We start from the raw sequence: 20,874 nt of genomic DNA on the forward strand, positions 1-20,874 counted from the left end.
AGTTTCCTCTGGACTTGATTTTCAGTCCTGATAACTCTTCTGTATACACACATAAGCTGCGAGATTGCAAAGTGTTTTCCCTGCCACCACTTGTGTGTCTGAGGTGGGCAACACTAATATGTCCCTTCCCTGAGTCAGATGTCCATCCCTGGGTCACTACAGGCACACTATCGGTGTGTTCTTGTCTAACATTACCACCACCGATTCCAAGGAGATACGTCCCAGCGGGAGAGCCCATTTCCAACACCTCTCTGGCTCAGCTCTGACCTTGGACAAGTCATGTGCAACCTTTCTAGGCTTGCAGTCTCACCTCTAAAATGAAGTTATAATTGCATGCAAGAACCCTTCTAGATTTAAATGACCAGGGCTCCTCTACTCCCAAGTGAGATGTGGAGTCCCCTATTTCTCCGCATGCCCTAGTGTATGTCCCTCATTATTGTTTGCTATTCAGATCCATCCTATTAGGCCTCTGTTCTAACCCCAAGGAGTTCGGCGCCGGGCGGCCGAATGGGCCGAGATGCTGCCCGTGCGGCGCCCTCTGACCACCTCCGCCTCCCTCACGGTGCTGGCCGAGGCCTCGTACCGGCGGGCCCCGGCTCCCAGCTCAGCCCTGCTCGTCCGCTCCTCCCAGCCCCTGCCCGACGTCCAGGCTACCGAGCACCTTCCGCCCCGGCCCACCTTCATGCCACTCAGCCGGGACCCGGGGGGCAATGCCAGCTACCAGGTGTATGACAGCCTGGAGCTGAAGCGGCAAGTGCAGGAGAGCCGAGCGCGGGCCAACTCGCTGCCGCCTTCCACCTCGGCCTCGAGGCCCCCTCTGCACGGGCGCCAGACTGGGAAAAATGAACTGACCAGCAGCAAACGGGGGCGGGGGCGGGGGGCGGCAGGGCATGGAGAGAGGAATAAAGAGCGCCAGAGTCCAGGAAACATTGGTGGTCTGTGGCTTGGAAGCACCACTCCTTCTGCCAGCCTGGGTCCCTGCCCTTGGCTTCCTGCAATAAGAAGCCAGTGTCCTCTTCTTGGCCTGAGGGTCCCCTTGGTTTAGTGGCCACAGTCCTGCCAGCAAGCCCCTCCTGGTCCTATACCATGCACTAAGGAGATCTGCAGCTGCAGACTCCAAACCACTGGTCTCTGGGCACCTCCTCTGTGTCTCAGCTGTCCCTGTCCCCAGAGAGCCTCATACAAGAAGCTGCTTCCAAACTGGGAGGTTCCACATCTGGGCAGGTCCAGCTCCACGCCCAGTGAAGGGCATGAAGAAGGCTGAGGCTCTGGACTCCAGCCAGGCCTTCCCCAGGGCTCTGAGGCCAAGGTCTTCCTAGTCTCAGGAGGGGCCAAGAGATGGAATGTGTCATTTGAACAAGTGAGTCAGCGGGCGGTGAGCGAATGATTGACCGCTCGAGGGGAGGTGTGCCGGCCTCCGGGCCCTGTTTGACTGTCCAGGCTCAGCTTACCTGATTACCTGGTTACCAGGGAATGCCACCCTGGGCCCTCCTTTTCCTCCTCCCCCCTCATTGTGACCCCACCACCTGCCCCATTATGACCCAGTCCTTCTCCCCCTCCCCCACCAGAGGAGTCTGGCTCCCAGTGACTATGTGGAGGCCGGGGGGCCCAGGCAGTCCTGGGACCCACGGCCATGGGTGAGCAAACCCACTACCGAGCCCAGCCGTGCTCTGGCACCAACCCCAGGAAATGCCAGGACCTAGGAGACTCAATTCTTCTGATCCTGGGCAGCTTCATCTTGCTCAACGTGGGGATCAAGGTGGTGACTCTGGTCAGGGCAGGATCTGGGAAGCGGGGTTGGGGGAGCCCTGGGGTCTTGAAGGGGCTGAGGTGGGAGGGCTGCTGGGGTGTGGCCGGACAAGGGTTGGATTTCAGGGCTCACCCTGCTCCCGGCCTCCCCTCTCCCCTGCTTCCCTCAGATCTGGAGGCATCTGAAGAGCTCCTTGTGGACAATTTTCAATCATATTTTCCCCAAAGGTGAGTGGGCGCCAGCGTGGGCTCAGGGGATGTGGGCCTGTCCCCTTTCTTCTATCCCTGCCTCGATTCTCAGCCCCTCAGGAACCCAGGCCCTGTCCCATCTCGCCTTTCCCCGCAGACAAGCAAGCCAGCTGTGTAGGCAGCCATCGCATGTGCGTGCGCTGCTCCGTGGATCCCAAGAACCTGTGCTCAAGAGTTCCTTCCCGCTTCCGCCATCGCCCAAGCTTCCTGCTCGGGCACCCAAACCACCTTGACTCCTGGATACCAGACACAAAACATGAGAAGGCTTCTGGGTGCTGCTGGAGGCCGCCTCAGTGTGGACGGGCTGGGGCTCCCATGGAGGCTCCACGGGGACTGTGGAAGGAGGGGGTAGTGGGCGCTGGCGAGGCCCCTCCGGTCACAGCCTTAACGTCCCGAGCCACCTTTTACTCCAGGCAAGAGACATCTTCCAAGCTCCGCAGGATGAGCAAGGTGGACGTGCTTCCACTCCGCCTGCCCCAAGAGAGCAAGACGAAGACCCCAGACTATGACCCAGCCCAGGCCCCAGCCCGGGCCCAAACCCGCCCCCCAGTTCAGCCCCCTGCGCATGCTCCTGCCAAGGCCCAGACCTTCTCCTCAGCCCACCCCCCTGAGCACACCCGCCCCCAGGCCCAGACCCCCTCCCCAGCCCTCACCCCGAGCGCAGCCCTGCCCAGGTCCATGGCCCTGAGCATACCTCAGCCCATACCCCAGCCCAGGCCCAAGCCCAGGGCCCCTCAAATGCCTCAGCCCAGTCCCTGGGCCACACTTCTGTCTGCACCCTGACCCATGCTCATCTGACCTATACCCATGCCAACACTCTGGTCCCTCCCCCACCTTCGGCCCCAGTTCCTCCCCCAACTTCTGCCCCTGCTACTACTCCTGCCCTAGCCCCTACACCAGCCCCTGTCCCGATCTCTGCCACAACCTCTGTCCCAGTGCTGGTCATGGCCCTGACGACCACTCCAGTCCCTTCCACCACCCCTACCCCCACCCTAGCTTCTATTCCCTCTACCTTGTCTGCCTTCAGCCAAGGCCTCTCCTCCGGCCAGGTGGTCTACGATGCCCGCAGGGTAAAGCAGAACGTGGTCCATGTGTGTCCCCCTCAGAACTCTGGGTACTCCAGAAAGGACTTGGGTACCGTCTCCAGGCCCCAAGAGGGGCATGGTCTGGTGAGCTCCGGTATAGCTTAGCAAACACTGCAGCAATGTAGTGGGGACAGTGCCAAGCCCTCCACAGGATCCATACTGGGTTACCTGGAGTCGGGGAATATGGAATGGAAGATCTCAAATGATGCCAAAGACAAATTTGTGCAGTCCAAGACCTTCCCTTACTGCAGCTTCCATCCTTGCAGTTCTGAGAAGAGAAACACGGACCCCCAGGCTCCAGTCTACCCCAAATTCCTGGTGTACTCCAAGGATGCTGCACCTTCTCAACCTTGCTTCCATTCTCCAACCAGTGCCCAGAGCTCACCATGCGCCATGCCTCCACCATGCACTCTTTCTCTGCCTCTTGTTTCTCCCAGATCCTTTGTCCTTCATCAACACAGCAACCACCAGAAGCCCTCCGCCTTAATACAACCCCCCACCTTTCCCCCAACCTCCAAGTCTCCTCCGTCTGTCCTCTCTTCCCAGGGCCCCATCCCTCCCCAGTTATCCACGACGTCCCAAACCCCAAACCAGCCCCAACCCCCTGAACTTCGTGAGAGTCTAGGCCTCAACCAAGGCTGTGTCCTCCAAAGTACCCTAGGACCTTTAAAAGACTGTAGAGTTTCCAGAAAACCAGGCCTTACCCCAAATCCAGGCCTCCACAAGAACCGTGTAGGAACTGACTCTGTCCAAGCTTTGGGCGCACATCTACCCGAAACTTATTTAGATCTGAGGCAGGTCCTCGAAAGGAGGGTGCAGGGCAGCACATACCAGGGACTTCTGTCCCACCCAGTCAGAACTCCTGCTCTCCCAAGGCTCAGGTGACCTCCAATGACCTGCAAACCTTCTCAGAGGTACCTGTGCTGATTGAGCTGCAATCATCCTCCCGGCGAGCAGGCGGCCAAGACTGGGTGTGCCACCCCATGGATACAGTTCCTCCAGCCTGCCAGAACTATCGCCAGATGTCTACGCCTCCCAAGACCAGCTGGAAGCCCTACTGTCCTGGGTCAGGCACCCGGCTAGGGCATGTGGTCTTTGACGCCCGCCAGAGACAGTTCAGAGCGGGCAGGGACAAATGCGAAGCTCTGTCTCCCAGGCGCCTTCACCGAGAGACATCCAACAACTCACCGGAGACCATCAAGGAGTGGGGATATCAGGGGACAGATATGCATGAGGAATAAAGAGACAAGAGAAGTGTTTTCTGTGGTTGTGTGAGGACATCCACCCCAGCCCCATCCCACAGGGCCTGATGAGGACCTAAACTATCCCTGCTTTCCCTCCATCGCTGTCTAGCTAAATCCGTTATCCCCAAGGCCCTAGAGCTGCATTGTCAATTACAGTAGCCACTAGCCAAATATGCCTATTAGAATATAAATTAGTTACAATTAAGGAAAAGTAATTCTGTTAAAAATTAAGTTAAAAAGTTAAAAATTCTCTTCCTCAGGGAACAGAATTTCCCTGGCGTCCAATTCTGTTCCCTGGTGGTCCAGTTGTTGGGACTTGGCGCTTTCACTGCTGTGGCCGCGGTTCAATCCCTGGTCGGGGAACTCAGTCCCTGCAAGCTTCATGGCTTGGCCAAAAAAGAAAAAAATTCTGTTCCTCAGTGTCATGATCTTCTAAGTGCTCAGTAGTCACATGGAGCTAGCGGATACTGTATTGGACGGCACAGATTTAGAACGTTTCCATCATCATGGAAAATGCTATTGGAGAGCAGTGCTTTAGAGTTTAGAGCAATTTTCCTTTCCCTGTCACCCACCCCCAGCATCTTAAAGCTCCCCCAGAGCCCAGAGAACTTAGTTCTTTCTGGGGTGGCTCAGAAGCCACCCTCTGGGGAGGAGGTAAGATGTAGGCATGGACACCCAACGCCTGATTTCCCCAGACTGTGAGAAAGAGCCCAGGCTTCAGTTTTCCTGATCTGGTCTCTTGGGTCACGACCAGAGGTATGCAAACTTGCCTCCCCCGTTCTGGGCTGTGTTTGGGGCTCGTGGTTACTGAGGGAGAAGACCTCTCTTGGTCAGTGACTAGGAAACCTTGTGTTTTAGGCTCCCCAAATTGAGCCTTGGATTCTGACGGTGCCCTCCTTCATAGGCCTCTAATTTTCTCGAGGTGTCTCCACTTAATTTTCTTGCCCATGGACTTAGGCCTAGTTCACTGTGGAGACAGACCCCTGGGAAAAAGGAATGTAAGAATTCCTGGTCCAGCATGCATTGGTCTAATCTGTGAGCGTGTCTCTGGTGTCCTATCTTTCTGTCCTATTATTCTGGCTCCTAGTTTCAGCCTGGACTTAAGCTGTGTCCATGATAGCACTGGCCGCTGAAAGCAATTTCCTTCCCCTCATAATTTCTCATTGCCCTGCCCTAGCCCAGCTGGAGTTTCCTCTGGACTTGATTTTCAGTCCTGATAACTCTTCTGTATACACACATAAGCTGCGAGATTGCAAAGTGTTTTCCCTGCCACCACTTGTGTGTCTGAGGTGGGCAACACTAATATGTCCCTTCCCTGAGTCAGATGTCCATCCCTGGGTCACTACAGGCACACTATCGGTGTGTTCTTGTCTAACATTACCACCACCGATTCCAAGGAGATACGTCCCAGCGGGAGAGCCCATTTCCAACACCTCTCTGGCTCAGCTCTGACCTTGGACAAGTCATGTGCAACCTTTCTAGGCTTGCAGTCTCACCTCTAAAATGAAGTTATAATTGCATGCAAGAACCCTTCTAGATTTAAATGACCAGGGCTCCTCTACTCCCAAGTGAGATGTGGAGTCCCCTATTTCTCCGCATGCCCTAGTGTATGTCCCTCATTATTGTTTGCTATTCAGATCCATCCTATTAGGCCTCTGTTCTAACCCCAAGGAGTTCGGCGCCGGGCGGCCGAATGGGCCGAGATGCTGCCCGTGCGGCGCCCTCTGACCACCTCCGCCTCCCTCACGGTGCTGGCCGAGGCCTCGTACCGGCGGGCCCCGGCTCCCAGCTCAGCCCTGCTCGTCCGCTCCTCCCAGCCCCTGCCCGACGTCCAGGCTACCGAGCACCTTCCGCCCCAGCCCACCTTCATGCCACTCAGCCGGGACCCGGGGGGCAATGCCAGCTACCAGGTGTATGACAGCCTGGAGCTGAAGCGGCAAGTGCAGGAGAGCCGAGCGCGGGCCAACTCGCTGCCGCCTTCCACCTCGGCCTCGAGGCCCCCTCTGCACGGGCGCCAGACTGGGAAAAATGAACTGACCAGCAGCAAACGGGGGCGGGGGCGGGGGGCGGCAGGGCATGGAGAGAGGAATAAAGAGCGCCAGAGTCCAGGAAACATTGGTGGTCTGTGGCTTGGAAGCGCCACTCCTTCTGCCAGCCTGGGTCCCTGCCCTTGGCTTCCTGCAATAAGAAGCCAGTGTCCTCTTCTTGGCCTGAGGGTCCCCTTGGTTTAGTGGCCACAGTCCTGCCAGCAAGCCCCTCCTGGTCCTATACCATGCACTAAGGAGATCTGCAGCTGCAGACTCCAAACCACTGGTCTCTGGGCACCTCCTCTGTGTCTCAGCTGTCCCTGTCCCCAGAGAGCCTCATACAAGAAGCTGCTTCCAAACTGGGAGGTTCCACATCTGGGCAGGTCCAGCTCCACGCCCAGTGAAGGGCATGAAGAAGGCTGAGGCTCTGGACTCCAGCCAGGCCTTCCCCAGGGCTCTGAGGCCAAGGTCTTCCTAGTCTCAGGAGGGGCCAAGAGATGGAATGTGTCATTTGAACAAGTGAGTCAGCGGGCGGTGAGCGAATGATTGACCGCTCGAGGGGAGGTGTGCCGGCCTCCGGGCCCTGTTTGACTGTCCAGGCTCAGCTTACCTGATTACCTGGTTACCAGGGAATGCCACCCTGGGCCCTCCTTTTCCTCCTCCCCCCTCATTGTGACCCCACCACCTGCCCCATTATGACCCAGTCCTTCTCCCCCTCCCCCACCAGAGGAGTCTGGCTCCCAGTGACTATGTGGAGGCCGGGGGGCCCAGGCAGTCCTGGGACCCACGGCCATGGGTGAGCAAACCCACTACCGAGCCCAGCCGTGCTCTGGCACCAACCCCAGGAAATGCCAGGACCTAGGAGACTCAATTCTTCTGATCCTGGGCAGCTTCATCTTGCTCAACGTGGGGATCAAGGTGGTGACTCTGGTCAGGGCAGGATCTGGGAAGCGGGGTTGGGGGAGCCCTGGGGTCTTGAAGGGGCTGAGGTGGGAGGGCTGCTGGGGTGTGGCCGGACAAGGGTTGGATTTCAGGGCTCACCCTGCTCCCGGCCTCCCCTCTCCCCTGCTTCCCTCAGATCTGGAGGCATCTGAAGAGCTCCTTGTGGACAATTTTCAATCATATTTTCCCCAAAGGTGAGTGGGCGCCAGCGTGGGCTCAGGGGATGTGGGCCTGTCCCCTTTCTTCTATCCCTGCCTCGATTCTCAGCCCCTCAGGAACCCAGGCCCTGTCCCATCTCGCCTTTCCCCGCAGACAAGCAAGCCAGCTGTGTAGGCAGCCATCGCATGTGCGTGCGCTGCTCCGTGGATCCCAAGAACCTGTGCTCAAGAGTTCCTTCCCGCTTCCGCCATCGCCCAAGCTTCCTGCTCGGGCACCCAAACCACCTTGACTCCTGGATACCAGACACAAAACATGAGAAGGCTTCTGGGTGCTGCTGGAGGCCGCCTCAGTGTGGACGGGCTGGGGCTCCCATGGAGGCTCCACGGGGACTGTGGAAGGAGGGGGTAGTGGGCGCTGGCGAGGCCCCTCCGGTCACAGCCTTAACGTCCCGAGCCACCTTTTACTCCAGGCAAGAGACATCTTCCAAGCTCCGCAGGATGAGCAAGGTGGACGTGCTTCCACTCCGCCTGCCCCAAGAGAGCAAGACGAAGACCCCAGACTATGACCCAGCCCAGGCCCCAGCCCGGGCCCAAACCCACCCCCCAGTTCAGCCCCCTGCGCATGCTCCTGCCAAGGCCCAGACCTTCTCCTCAGCCCACCCCCCTGAGCACACCCGCCCCCAGGCCCAGACCCCCTCCCCAGCCCTCACCCCGAGCGCAGCCCTGCCCAGGTCCATGGCCCTGAGCATACCTCAGCCCATACCCCAGCCCAGGCCCAAGCCCAGGGCCCCTCAAATGCCTCAGCCCAGTCCCTGGGCCACACTTCTGTCTGCACCCTGACCCATGCTCATCTGACCTATACCCATGCCAACACTCTGGTCCCTCCCCCACCTTCGGCCCCAGTTCCTCCCCCAACTTCTGCCCCTGCTACTACTCCTGCCCTAGCCCCTACACCAGCCCCTGTCCCGATCTCTGCCACAACCTCTGTCCCAGTGCTGGTCATGGCCCTGACGACCACTCCAGTCCCTTCCACCACCCCTACCCCCACCCTAGCTTCTATTCCCTCTACCTTGTCTGCCTTCAGCCAAGGCCTCTCCTCCGGCCAGGTGGTCTACGATGCCCGCAGGGTAAAGCAGAACGTGGTCCATGTGTGTCCCCCTCAGAACTCTGGGTACTCCAGAAAGGACTTGGGTACCGTCTCCAGGCCCCAAGAGGGGCATGGTCTGGTGAGCTCCGGTATAGCTTAGCAAACACTGCAGCAATGTAGTGGGGACAGTGCCAAGCCCTCCACAGGATCCATACTGGGTTACCTGGAGTCGGGGAATATGGAATGGAAGATCTCAAATGATGCCAAAGACAAATTTGTGCAGTCCAAGACCTTCCCTTACTGCAGCTTCCATCCTTGCAGTTCTGAGAAGAGAAACACGGACCCCCAGGCTCCAGTCTACCCCAAATTCCTGGTGTACTCCAAGGATGCTGCACCTTCTCAACCTTGCTTCCATTCTCCAACCAGTGCCCAGAGCTCACCATGCGCCATGCCTCCACCATGCACTCTTTCTCTGCCTCTTGTTTCTCCCAGATCCTTTGTCCTTCATCAACACAGCAACCACCAGAAGCCCTCCGCCTTAATACAACCCCCCACCTTTCCCCCAACCTCCAAGTCTCCTCCGTCTGTCCTCTCTTCCCAGGGCCCCATCCCTCCCCAGTTATCCACGACGTCCCAAACCCCAAACCAGCCCCAACCCCCTGAACTTCGTGAGAGTCTAGGCCTCAACCAAGGCTGTGTCCTCCAAAGTACCCTAGGACCTTTAAAAGACTGTAGAGTTTCCAGAAAACCAGGCCTTACCCCAAATCCAGGCCTCCACAAGAACCGTGTAGGAACTGACTCTGTCCAAGCTTTGGGCGCACATCTACCCGAAACTTATTTAGATCTGAGGCAGGTCCTCGAAAGGAGGGTGCAGGGCAGCACATACCAGGGACTTCTGTCCCACCCAGTCAGAACTCCTGCTCTCCCAAGGCTCAGGTGACCTCCAATGACCTGCAAACCTTCTCAGAGGTACCTGTGCTGATTGAGCTGCAATCATCCTCCCGGCGAGCAGGCGGCCAAGACTGGGTGTGCCACCCCATGGATACAGTTCCTCCAGCCTGCCAGAACTATCGCCAGATGTCTACGCCTCCCAAGACCAGCTGGAAGCCCTACTGTCCTGGGTCAGGCACCCGGCTAGGGCATGTGGTCTTTGACGCCCGCCAGAGACAGTTCAGAGCGGGCAGGGACAAATGCGAAGCTCTGTCTCCCAGGCGCCTTCACCGAGAGACATCCAACAACTCACCGGAGACCATCAAGGAGTGGGGATATCAGGGGACAGATATGCATGAGGAATAAAGAGACAAGAGAAGTGTTTTCTGTGGTTGTGTGAGGACATCCACCCCAGCCCCATCCCACAGGGCCTGATGAGGACCTAAACTATCCCTGCTTTCCCTCCATCGCTGTCTAGCTAAATCCGTTATCCCCAAGGCCCTAGAGCTGCATTGTCAATTACAGTAGCCACTAGCCAAATATGCCTATTAGAATATAAATTAGTTACAATTAAGGAAAAGTAATTCTGTTAAAAATTAAGTTAAAAAGTTAAAAATTCTCTTCCTCAGGGAACAGAATTTCCCTGGCGTCCAATTCTGTTCCCTGGTGGTCCAGTTGTTGGGACTTGGCGCTTTCACTGCTGTGGCCGCGGTTCAATCCCTGGTCGGGGAACTCAGTCCCTGCAAGCTTCATGGCTTGGCCAAAAAAGAAAAAAATTCTGTTCCTCAGTGTCATGATCTTCTAAGTGCTCAGTAGTCACATGGAGCTAGCGGATACTGTATTGGACGGCACAGATTTAGAACGTTTCCATCATCATGGAAAATGCTATTGGAGAGCAGTGCTTTAGAGTTTAGAGCAATTTTCCTTTCCCTGTCACCCACCCCCAGCATCTTAAAGCTCCCCCAGAGCCCAGAGAACTTAGTTCTTTCTGGGGTGGCTCAGAAGCCACCCTCTGGGGAGGAGGTAAGATGTAGGCATGGACACCCAACGCCTGATTTCCCCAGACTGTGAGAAAGAGCCCAGGCTTCAGTTTTCCTGATCTGGTCTCTTGGGTCACGACCAGAGGTATGCAAACTTGCCTCCCCCGTTCTGGGCTGTGTTTGGGGCTCGTGGTTACTGAGGGAGAAGACCTCTCTTGGTCAGTGACTAGGAAACCTTGTGTTTTAGGCTCCCCAAATTGAGCCTTGGATTCTGACGGTGCCCTCCTTCATAGGCCTCTAATTTTCTCGAGGTGTCTCCACTTAATTTTCTTGCCCATGGACTTAGGCCTAGTTCACTGTGGAGACAGACCCCTGGGAAAAAGGAATGTAAGAATTCCTGGTCCAGCATGCATTGGTCTAATCTGTGAGCGTGTCTCTGGTGTCCTATCTTTCTGTCCTATTATTCTGGCTCCTAGTTTCAGCCTGGACTTAAGCTGTGTCCATGATAGCACTGGCCGCTGAAAGCAATTTCCTTCCCCTCATAATTTCTCATTGCCCTGCCCTAGCCCAGCTGGAGTTTCCTCTGGACTTGATTTTCAGTCCTGATAACTCTTCTGTATACACACATAAGCTGCGAGATTGCAAAGTGTTTTCCCTGCCACCACTTGTGTGTCTGAGGTGGGCAACACTAATATGTCCCTTCCCTGAGTCAGATGTCCATCCCTGGGTCACTACAGGCACACTATCGGTGTGTTCTTGTCTAACATTACCACCACCGATTCCAAGGAGATACGTCCCAGCGGGAGAGCCCATTTCCAACACCTCTCTGGCTCAGCTCTGACCTTGGACAAGTCATGTGCAACCTTTCTAGGCTTGCAGTCTCACCTCTAAAATGAAGTTATAATTGCATGCAAGAACCCTTCTAGATTTAAATGACCAGGGCTCCTCTACTCCCAAGTGAGATGTGGAGTCCCCTATTTCTCCGCATGCCCTAGTGTATGTCCCTCATTATTGTTTGCTATTCAGATCCATCCTATTAGGCCTCTGTTCTAACCCCAAGGAGTTCGGCGCCGGGCGGCCGAATGGGCCGAGATGCTGCCCGTGCGGCGCCCTCTGACCACCTCCGCCTCCCTCACGGTGCTGGCCGAGGCCTCGTACCGGCGGGCCCCGGCTCCCAGCTCAGCCCTGCTCGTCCGCTCCTCCCAGCCCCTGCCCGACGTCCAGGCTACCGAGCACCTTCCGCCCCGGCCCACCTTCATGCCACTCAGCCGGGACCCGGGGGGCAATGCCAGCTACCAGGTGTATGACAGCCTGGAGCTGAAGCGGCAAGTGCAGGAGAGCCGAGCGCGGGCCAACTCGCTGCCGCCTTCCACCTCGGCCTCGAGGCCCCCTCTGCACGGGCGCCAGACTGGGAAAAATGAACTGACCAGCAGCAAACGGGGGCGGGGGCGGGGGGCGGCAGGGCATGGAGAGAGGAGTAAAGAGCGCCAGAGTCCAGGAAACATTGGTGGTCTGTGGCTTGGAAGCGCCACTCCTTCTGCCAGCCTGGGTCCCTGCCCTTGGCTTCCTGCAATAAGAAGCCAGTGTCCTCTTCTTGGCCTGAGGGTCCCCTTGGTTTAGTGGCCACAGTCCTGCCAGCAAGCCCCTCCTGGTCCTATACCATGCACTAAGGAGATCTGCAGCTGCAGACTCCAAACCACTGGTCTCTGGGCACCTCCTCTGTGTCTCAGCTGTCCCTGTCCCCAGAGAGCCTCATACAAGAAGCTGCTTCCAAACTGGGAGGTTCCACATCTGGGCAGGTCCAGCTCCACGCCCAGTGAAGGGCATGAAGAAGGCTGAGGCTCTGGACTCCAGCCAGGCCTTCCCCAGGGCTCTGAGGCCAAGGTCTTCCTAGTCTCAGGAGGGGCCAAGAGATGGAATGTGTCATTTGAACAAGTGAGTCAGCGGGCGGTGAGCGAATGATTGACCGCTCGAGGGGAGGTGTGCCGGCCTCCGGGCCCTGTTTGACTGTCCAGGCTCAGCTTACCTGATTACCTGGTTACCAGGGAATGCCACCCTGGGCCCTCCTTTTCCTCCTCCCCCCTCATTGTGACCCCACCACCTGCCCCATTATGACCCAGTCCTTCTCCCCCTCCCCCACCAGAGGAGTCTGGCTCCCAGTGACTATGTGGAGGCCGGGGGGCCCAGGCAGTCCTGGGACCCACGGCCATGGGTGAGCAAACCCACTACCGAGCCCAGCCGTGCTCTGGCACCAACCCCAGGAAATGCCAGGACCTAGGAGACTCAATTCTTCTGATCCTGGGCAGCTTCATCTTGCTCAACGTGGGGATCAAGGTGGTGACTCTGGTCAGGGCAGGATCTGGGAAGCGGGGTTGGGGGAGCCCTGGGGTCTTGAAGGGGCTGAGGTGGGAGGGCTGCTGGGGTGTGGCCGGACAAGGGTTGGATTTCAGGGCTCACCCTGCTCCCGGCCTCCCCTCTCCCCTGCTTCCCTCAGATCTGGAGGCATCTGAAGAGCTCCTTGTGGACAATTTTCAATCATATTTTCCCCAAAGGTGAGTGGGCGCCAGCGTGGGCTCAGGGGATGTGGGCCTGTCCCCTTTCTTCTATCCCTGCCTCGATTCTCAGCCCCTCAGGAACCCAGGCCCTGTCCCATCTCGCCTTTCCCCGCAGACAAGCAAGCCAGCTGTGTAGGCAGCCATCGCATGTGCGTGCGCTGCTCCGTGGATCCCAAGAACCTGTGCTCAAGAGTTCCTTCCCGCTTCCGCCATCGCCCAAGCTTCCTGCTCGGGCACCCAAACCACCTTGACTCCTGGATACCAGACACAAAACATGAGAAGGCTTCTGGGTGCTGCTGGAGGCCGCCTCAGTGTGGACGGGCTGGGGCTCCCATGGAGGCTCCACGGGGACTGTGGAAGGAGGGGGTAGTGGGCGCTGGCGAGGCCCCTCCGGTCACAGCCTTAACGTCCCGAGCCACCTTTTACTCCAGGCAAGAGACATCTTCCAAGCTCCGCAGGATGAGCAAGGTGGACGTGCTTCCACTCCGCCTGCCCCAAGAGAGCAAGACGAAGACCCCAGACTATGACCCAGCCCAGGCCCCAGCCCGGGCCCAAACCCGCCCCCCAGTTCAGCCCCCTGCGCATGCTCCTGCCAAGGCCCAGACCTTCTCCTCAGCCCACCCCCCTGAGCACACCCGCCCCCAGGCCCAGACCCCCTCCCCAGCCCTCACCCCGAGCGCAGCCCTGCCCAGGTCCATGGCCCTGAGCATACCTCAGCCCATACCCCAGCCCAGGCCCAAGCCCAGGGCCCCTCAAATGCCTCAGCCCAGTCCCTGGGCCACACTTCTGTCTGCACCCTGACCCATGCTCATCTGACCTATACCCATGCCAACACTCTGGTCCCTCCCCCACCTTCGGCCCCAGTTCCTCCCCCAACTTCTGCCCCTGCTACTACTCCTGCCCTAGCCCCTACACCAGCCCCTGTCCCGATCTCTGCCACAACCTCTGTCCCAGTGCTGGTCATGGCCCTGACGACCACTCCAGTCCCTTCCACCACCCCTACCCCCACCCTAGCTTCTATTCCCTCTACCTTGTCTGCCTTCAGCCAAGGCCTCTCCTCCGGCCAGGTGGTCTACGATGCCCGCAGGGTAAAGCAGAACGTGGTCCATGTGTGTCCCCCTCAGAACTCTGGGTACTCCAGAAAGGACTTGGGTACCGTCTCCAGGCCCCAAGAGGGGCATGGTCTGGTGAGCTCCGGTATAGCTTAGCAAACACTGCAGCAATGTAGTGGGGACAGTGCCAAGCCCTCCACAGGATCCATACTGGGTTACCTGGAGTCGGGGAATATGGAATGGAAGATCTCAAATGATGCCAAAGACAAATTTGTGCAGTCCAAGACCTTCCCTTACTGCAGCTTCCATCCTTGCAGTTCTGAGAAGAGAAACACGGACCCCCAGGCTCCAGTCTACCCCAAATTCCTGGTGTACTCCAAGGATGCTGCACCTTCTCAACCTTGCTTCCATTCTCCAACCAGTGCCCAGAGCTCACCATGCGCCATGCCTCCACCATGCACTCTTTCTCTGCCTCTTGTTTCTCCCAGATCCTTTGTCCTTCATCAACACAGCAACCACCAGAAGCCCTCCGCCTTAATACAACCCCCCACCTTTCCCCCAACCTCCAAGTCTCCTCCGTCTGTCCTCTCTTCCCAGGGCCCCATCCCTCCCCAGTTATCCACGACGTCCCAAACCCCAAACCAGCCCCAACCCCCTGAACTTCGTGAGAGTCTAGGCCTCAACCAAGGCTGTGTCCTCCAAAGTACCCTAGGACCTTTAAAAGACTGTAGAGTTTCCAGAAAACCAGGCCTTACCCCAAATCCAGGCCTCCACAAGAACCGTGTAGGAACTGACTCTGTCCAAGCTTTGGGCGCACATCTACCCGAAACTTATTTAGATCTGAGGCAGGTCCTCGAAAGGAGGATGCAGGGCAGCACATACCAGGGACTTCTGTCCCACCCAGTCAGAACTCCTGCTCTCCCAAGGCTCAGGTGACCTCCAATGACCTGCAAACCTTCTCAGAGGTACCTGTGCTGATTGAGCTGCAATCATCCTCCCGGCGAGCAGGCGGCCAAGACTGGGTGTGCCACCCCATGGATACAGTTCCTCCAGCCTGCCAGAACTATCGCCAGATGTCTACGCCTCCCAAGACCAGCTGGAAGCCCTACTGTCCTGGGTCAGGCACCCGGCTAGGGCATGTGGTCTTTGACGCCCGCCAGAGACAGTTCAGAGCGGGCAGGGACAAATGCGAAGCTCTGTCTCCCAGGCGCCTTCACCGAGAGACATCCAACAACTCACCGGAGACCATCAAGGAGTGGGGATATCAGGGGACAGATATGCATGAGGAATAAAGAGACAAGAGAAGTGTTTTCTGTGGTTGTGTGAGGACATCCACCCCAGCCCCATCCCACAGGGCCTGATGAGGACCTAAACTATCCCTGCTTTCCCTCCATCGCTGTCTAGCTAAATCCGTTATCCCCAAGGCCCTAGAGCTGCATTGTCAATTACAGTAGCCACTAGCCAAATATGCCTATTAGAATATAAATTAGTTACAATTAAGGAAAAGTAATTCTGTTAAAAATTAAGTTAAAAAGTTAAAAATTCTCTTCCTCAGGGAACAGAATTTCCCTGGCGTCCAATTCTGTTCCCTGGTGGTCCAGTTGTTGGGACTTGGCGCTTTCACTGCTGTGGCCGCGGTTCAATCCCTGGTCGGGGAACTCAGTCCCTGCAAGCTTCATGGCTTGGCCAAAAAAGAAAAAAATTCTGTTCCTCAGTGTCATGATCTTCTAAGTGCTCAGTAGTCACATGGAGCTAGCGGATACTGTATTGGACGGCACAGATTTAGAACGTTTCCATCATCATGGAAAATGCTATTGGAGAGCAGTGCTTTAGAGTTTAGAGCAATTTTCCTTTCCCTGTCACCCACCCCCAGCATCTTAAAGCTCCCCCAGAGCCCAGAGAACTTAGTTCTTTCTGGGGTGGCTCAGAAGCCACCCTCTGGGGAGGAGGTAAGATGTAGGCATGGACACCCAACGCCTGATTTCCCCAGACTGTGAGAAAGAGCCCAGGCTTCAGTTTTCCTGATCTGGTCTCTTGGGTCACGACCAGAGGTATGCAAACTTGCCTCCCCCGTTCTGGGCTGTGTTTGGGGCTCGTGGTTACTGAGGGAGAAGACCTCTCTTGGTCAGTGACTAGGAAACCTTGTGTTTTAGGCTCCCCAAATTGAGCCTTGGATTCTGACGGTGCCCTCCTTCATAGGCCTCTAATTTTCTCGAGGTGTCTCCACTTAATTTTCTTGCCCATGGACTTAGGCCTAGTTCACTGTGGAGACAGACCCCTGGGAAAAAGGAATGTAAGAATTCCTGGTCCAGCATGCATTGGTCTAATCTGTGAGCGTGTCTCTGGTGTCCTATCTTTCTGTCCTATTATTCTGGCTCCTAGTTTCAGCCTGGACTTAAGCTGTGTCCATGATAGCACTGGCCGCTGAAAGCAATTTCCTTCCCCTCATAATTTCTCATTGCCCTGCCCTAGCCCAGCTGGAGTTTCCTCTGGACTTGATTTTCAGTCCTGATAACTCTTCTGTATACACACATAAGCTGCGAGATTGCAAAGTGTTTTCCCTGCCACCACTTGTGTGTCTGAGGTGGGCAACACTAATATGTCCCTTCCCTGAGTCAGATGTCCATCCCTGGGTCACTACAGGCACACTATCGGTGTGTTCTTGTCTAACATTACCACCACCGATTCCAAGGAGATACGTCCCAGCGGGAGAGCCCATTTCCAACACCTCTCTGGCTCAGCTCTGACCTTGGACAAGTCATGTGCAACCTTTCTAGGCTTGCAGTCTCACCTCTAAAATGAAGTTATAATTGCATGCAAGAACCCTTCTAGATTTAAATGACCAGGGCTCCTCTACTCCCAAGTGAGATGTGGAGTCCCCTATTTCTCCGCATGCCCTAGTGTATGTCCCTCATTATTGTTTGCTATTCAGATCCATCCTATTAGGCCTCTGTTCTAACCCCAAGGAGTTCGGCGCCGGGCGGCCGAATGGGCCGAGATGCTGCCCGTGCGGCGCCCTCTGACCACCTCCGCCTCCCTCACGGTGCTGGCCGAGGCCTCGTACCGGCGGGCCCCGGCTCCCAGCTCAGCCCTGCTCGTCCGCTCCTCCCAGCCCCTGCCCGACGTCCAGGCTACCGAGCACCTTCCGCCCCGGCCCACCTTCATGCCACTCAGCCGGGACCCGGGGGGCAATGCCAGCTACCAGGTGTATGACAGCCTGGAGCTGAAGCGGCAAGTGCAGGAGAGCCGAGCGCGGGCCAACTCGCTGCCGCCTTCCACCTCGGCCTCGAGGCCCCCTCTGCACGGGCGCCAGACTGGGAAAAATGAACTGACCAGCAGCAAACGGGGGCGGGGGCGGGGGGCGGCAGGGCATGGAGAGAGGAATAAAGAGCGCCAGAGTCCAGGAAACATTGGTGGTCTGTGGCTTGGAAGCACCACTCCTTCTGCCAGCCTGGGTCCCTGCCCTTGGCTTCCTGCAATAAGAAGCCAGTGTCCTCTTCTTGGCCTGAGGGTCCCCTTGGTTTAGTGGCCACAGTCCTGCCAGCAAGCCCCTCCTGGTCCTATACCATGCACTAAGGAGATCTGCAGCTGCAGACTCCAAACCACTGGTCTCTGGGCACCTCCTCTGTGTCTCAGCTGTCCCTGTCCCCAGAGAGCCTCATACAAGAAGCTGCTTCCAAACTGGGAGGTTCCACATCTGGGCAGGTCCAGCTCCACGCCCAGTGAAGGGCATGAAGAAGGCTGAGGCTCTGGACTCCAGCCAGGCCTTCCCCAGGGCTCTGAGGCCAAGGTCTTCCTAGTCTCAGGAGGGGCCAAGAGATGGAATGTGTCATTTGAACAAGTGAGTCAGCGGGCGGTGAGCGAATGATTGACCGCTCGAGGGGAGGTGTGCCGGCCTCCGGGCCCTGTTTGACTGTCCAGGCTCAGCTTACCTGATTACCTGGTTACCAGGGAATGCCACCCTGGGCCCTCCTTTTCCTCCTCCCCCCTCATTGTGACCCCACCACCTGCCCCATTATGACCCAGTCCTTCTCCCCCTCCCCCACCAGAGGAGTCTGGCTCCCAGTGACTATGTGGAGGCCGGGGGGCCCAGGCAGTCCTGGGACCCACGGCCATGGGTGAGCAAACCCACTACCGAGCCCAGCCGTGCTCTGGCACCAACCCCAGGAAATGCCAGGACCTAGGAGACTCAATTCTTCTGATCCTGGGCAGCTTCATCTTGCTCAACGTGGGGATCAAGGTGGTGACTCTGGTCAGGGCAGGATCTGGGAAGCGGGGTTGGGGGAGCCCTGGGGTCTTGAAGGGGCTGAGGTGGGAGGGCTGCTGGGGTGTGGCCGGACAAGGGTTGGATTTCAGGGCTCACCCTGCTCCCGGCCTCCCCTCTCCCCTGCTTCCCTCAGATCTGGAGGCATCTGAAGAGCTCCTTGTGGACAATTTTCAATCATATTTTCCCCAAAGGTGAGTGGGCGCCAGCGTGGGCTCAGGGGATGTGGGCCTGTCCCCTTTCTTCTATCCCTGCCTCGATTCTCAGCCCCTCAGGAACCCAGGCCCTGTCCCATCTCGCCTTTCCCCGCAGACAAGCAAGCCAGCTGTGTAGGCAGCCATCGCATGTGCGTGCGCTGCTCCGTGGATCCCAAGAACCTGTGCTCAAGAGTTCCTTCCCGCTTCCGCCATCGCCCAAGCTTCCTGCTCGGGCACCCAAACCACCTTGACTCCTGGATACCAGACACAAAACATGAGAAGGCTTCTGGGTGCTGCTGGAGGCCGCCTCAGTGTGGACGGGCTGGGGCTCCCATGGAGGCTCCACGGGGACTGTGGAAGGAGGGGGTAGTGGGCGCTGGCGAGGCCCCTCCGGTCACAGCCTTAACGTCCCGAGCCACCTTTTACTCCAGGCAAGAGACATCTTCCAAGCTCCGCAGGATGAGCAAGGTGGACGTGCTTCCACTCCGCCTGCCCCAAGAGAGCAAGACGAAGACCCCAGACTATGACCCAGCCCAGGCCCCAGCCCGGGCCCAAACCCGCCCCCCAGTTCAGCCCCCTGCGCATGCTCCTGCCAAGGCCCAGACCTTCTCCTCAGCCCACCCCCCTGAGCACACCCGCCCCCAGGCCCAGACCCCCTCCCCAGCCCTCACCCCGAGCGCAGCCCTGCCCAGGTCCATGGCCCTGAGCATACCTCAGCCCATACCCCAGCCCAGGCCCAAGCCCAGGGCCCCTCAAATGCCTCAGCCCAGTCCCTGGGCCACACTTCTGTCTGCACCCTGACCCATGCTCATCTGACCTATACCCATGCCAACACTCTGGTCCCTCCCCCACCTTCGGCCCCAGTTCCTCCCCCAACTTCTGCCCCTGCTACTACTCCTGCCCTAGCCCCTACACCAGCCCCTGTCCCGATCTCTGCCACAACCTCTGTCCCAGTGCTGGTCATGGCCCTGACGACCACTCCAGTCCCTTCCACCACCCCTACCCCCACCCTAGCTTCTATTCCCTCTACCTTGTCTGCCTTCAGCCAAGGCCTCTCCTCCGGCCAGGTGGTCTACGATGCCCGCAGGGTAAAGCAGAACGTGGTCCATGTGTGTCCCCCTCAGAACTCTGGGTACTCCAGAAAGGACTTGGGTACCGTCTCCAGGCCCCAAGAGGGGCATGGTCTGGTGAGCTCCGGTATAGCTTAGCAAACACTGCAGCAATGTAGTGGGGACAGTGCCAAGCCCTCCACAGGATCCATACTGGGTTACCTGGAGTCGGGGAATATGGAATGGAAGATCTCAAATGATGCCAAAGACAAATTTGTGCAGTCCAAGACCTTCCCTTACTGCAGCTTCCATCCTTGCAGTTCTGAGAAGAGAAACACGGACCCCCAGGCTCCAGTCTACCCCAAATTCCTGGTGTACTCCAAGGATGCTGCACCTTCTCAACCTTGCTTCCATTCTCCAACCAGTGCCCAGAGCTCACCATGCGCCATGCCTCCACCATGCACTCTTTCTCTGCCTCTTGTTTCTCCCAGATCCTTTGTCCTTCATCAACACAGCAACCACCAGAAGCCCTCCGCCTTAATACAACCCCCCACCTTTCCCCCAACCTCCAAGTCTCCTCCGTCTGTCCTCTCTTCCCAGGGCCCCATCCCTCCCCAGTTATCCACGACGTCCCAAACCCCAAACCAGCCCCAACCCCCTGAACTTCGTGAGAGTCTAGGCCTCAACCAAGGCTGTGTCCTCCAAAGTACCCTAGGACCTTTAAAAGACTGTAGAGTTTCCAGAAAACCAGGCCTTACCCCAAATCCAGGCCTCCACAAGAACCGTGTAGGAACTGACTCTGTCCAAGCTTTGGGCGCACATCTACCCGAAACTTATTTAGATCTGAGGCAGGTCCTCGAAAGGAGGGTGCAGGGCAGCACATACCAGGGACTTCTGTCCCACCCAGTCAGAACTCCTGCTCTCCCAAGGCTCAGGTGACCTCCAATGACCTGCAAACCTTCTCAGAGGTACCTGTGCTGATTGAGCTGCAATCATCCTCCCGGCGAGCAGGCGGCCAAGACTGGGTGTGCCACCCCATGGATACAGTTCCTCCAGCCTGCCAGAACTATCGCCAGATGTCTACGCCTCCCAAGACCAGCTGGAAGCCCTACTGTCCTGGGTCAGGCACCCGGCTAGGGCATGTGGTCTTTGACGCCCGCCAGAGACAGTTCAGAGCGGGCAGGGACAAATGCGAAGCTCTGTCTCCCAGGCGCCTTCACCGAGAGACATCCAACAACTCACCGGAGACCATCAAGGAGTGGGGATATCAGGGGACAGATATGCATGAGGAATAAAGAGACAAGAG

General features: G+C 57.5%; 3 protein-coding genes and 1 pseudogene across 4 annotated transcripts; all 4 read left to right on the forward strand.

The window, feature by feature from the left end:
• Positions 1–960: 960 nt before the first annotated feature.
• On the forward strand, positions 961–3,594 carry LOC309618551 (uncharacterized protein SPEM3-like). The gene is made up of 3 exons (XM_082372480.1): positions 961–1,771; positions 1,920–1,977; positions 2,096–3,594. Exons 1-3 carry the CDS (start codon positions 1,634–1,636, stop codon positions 2,779–2,781), a joined length of 882 nt encoding a protein of 293 aa, XP_082228606.1. The 5' UTR covers positions 961–1,633; the 3' UTR covers positions 2,782–3,594.
• Positions 3,595–6,880: 3,286 nt separating this feature from the next.
• On the forward strand, positions 6,881–9,837 carry LOC309618218 (uncharacterized protein SPEM3-like; annotated as a pseudogene). The gene is made up of 4 exons: positions 6,881–7,284; positions 7,433–7,490; positions 7,609–9,409; positions 9,472–9,837. The product of its transcript is annotated as an uncharacterized protein SPEM3-like (transcript).
• Positions 9,838–12,659: 2,822 nt separating this feature from the next.
• LOC309618549 (uncharacterized protein SPEM3-like) lies at positions 12,660–15,366 on the forward strand (the record flags this gene model as incomplete). Its single annotated transcript, XM_082372478.1, has 3 exons — positions 12,660–12,797; positions 12,946–13,003; positions 13,122–15,366. 3 exons carry the CDS (start codon positions 12,660–12,662, stop codon positions 13,805–13,807), a joined length of 882 nt encoding a protein of 293 aa, XP_082228604.1. The 3' UTR covers positions 13,808–15,366.
• A 2,133-nt stretch (positions 15,367–17,499) lies between these two features.
• LOC309618550 (uncharacterized protein SPEM3-like) lies at positions 17,500–20,133 on the forward strand. Its single transcript, XM_082372479.1, has 3 exons — positions 17,500–18,310; positions 18,459–18,516; positions 18,635–20,133. Exons 1-3 carry the CDS (start codon positions 18,173–18,175, stop codon positions 19,318–19,320), a joined length of 882 nt encoding a protein of 293 aa, XP_082228605.1. The 5' UTR covers positions 17,500–18,172; the 3' UTR covers positions 19,321–20,133.
• The last annotated feature ends 741 nt before the right edge of the window (positions 20,134–20,874 follow it).

This window comes from Balaenoptera borealis, assembly GCF_965194805.1.
Source record: "Balaenoptera borealis genome assembly, chromosome: 20".
NCBI lineage: Eukaryota > Metazoa > Chordata > Mammalia > Artiodactyla > Balaenopteridae > Balaenoptera > Balaenoptera borealis.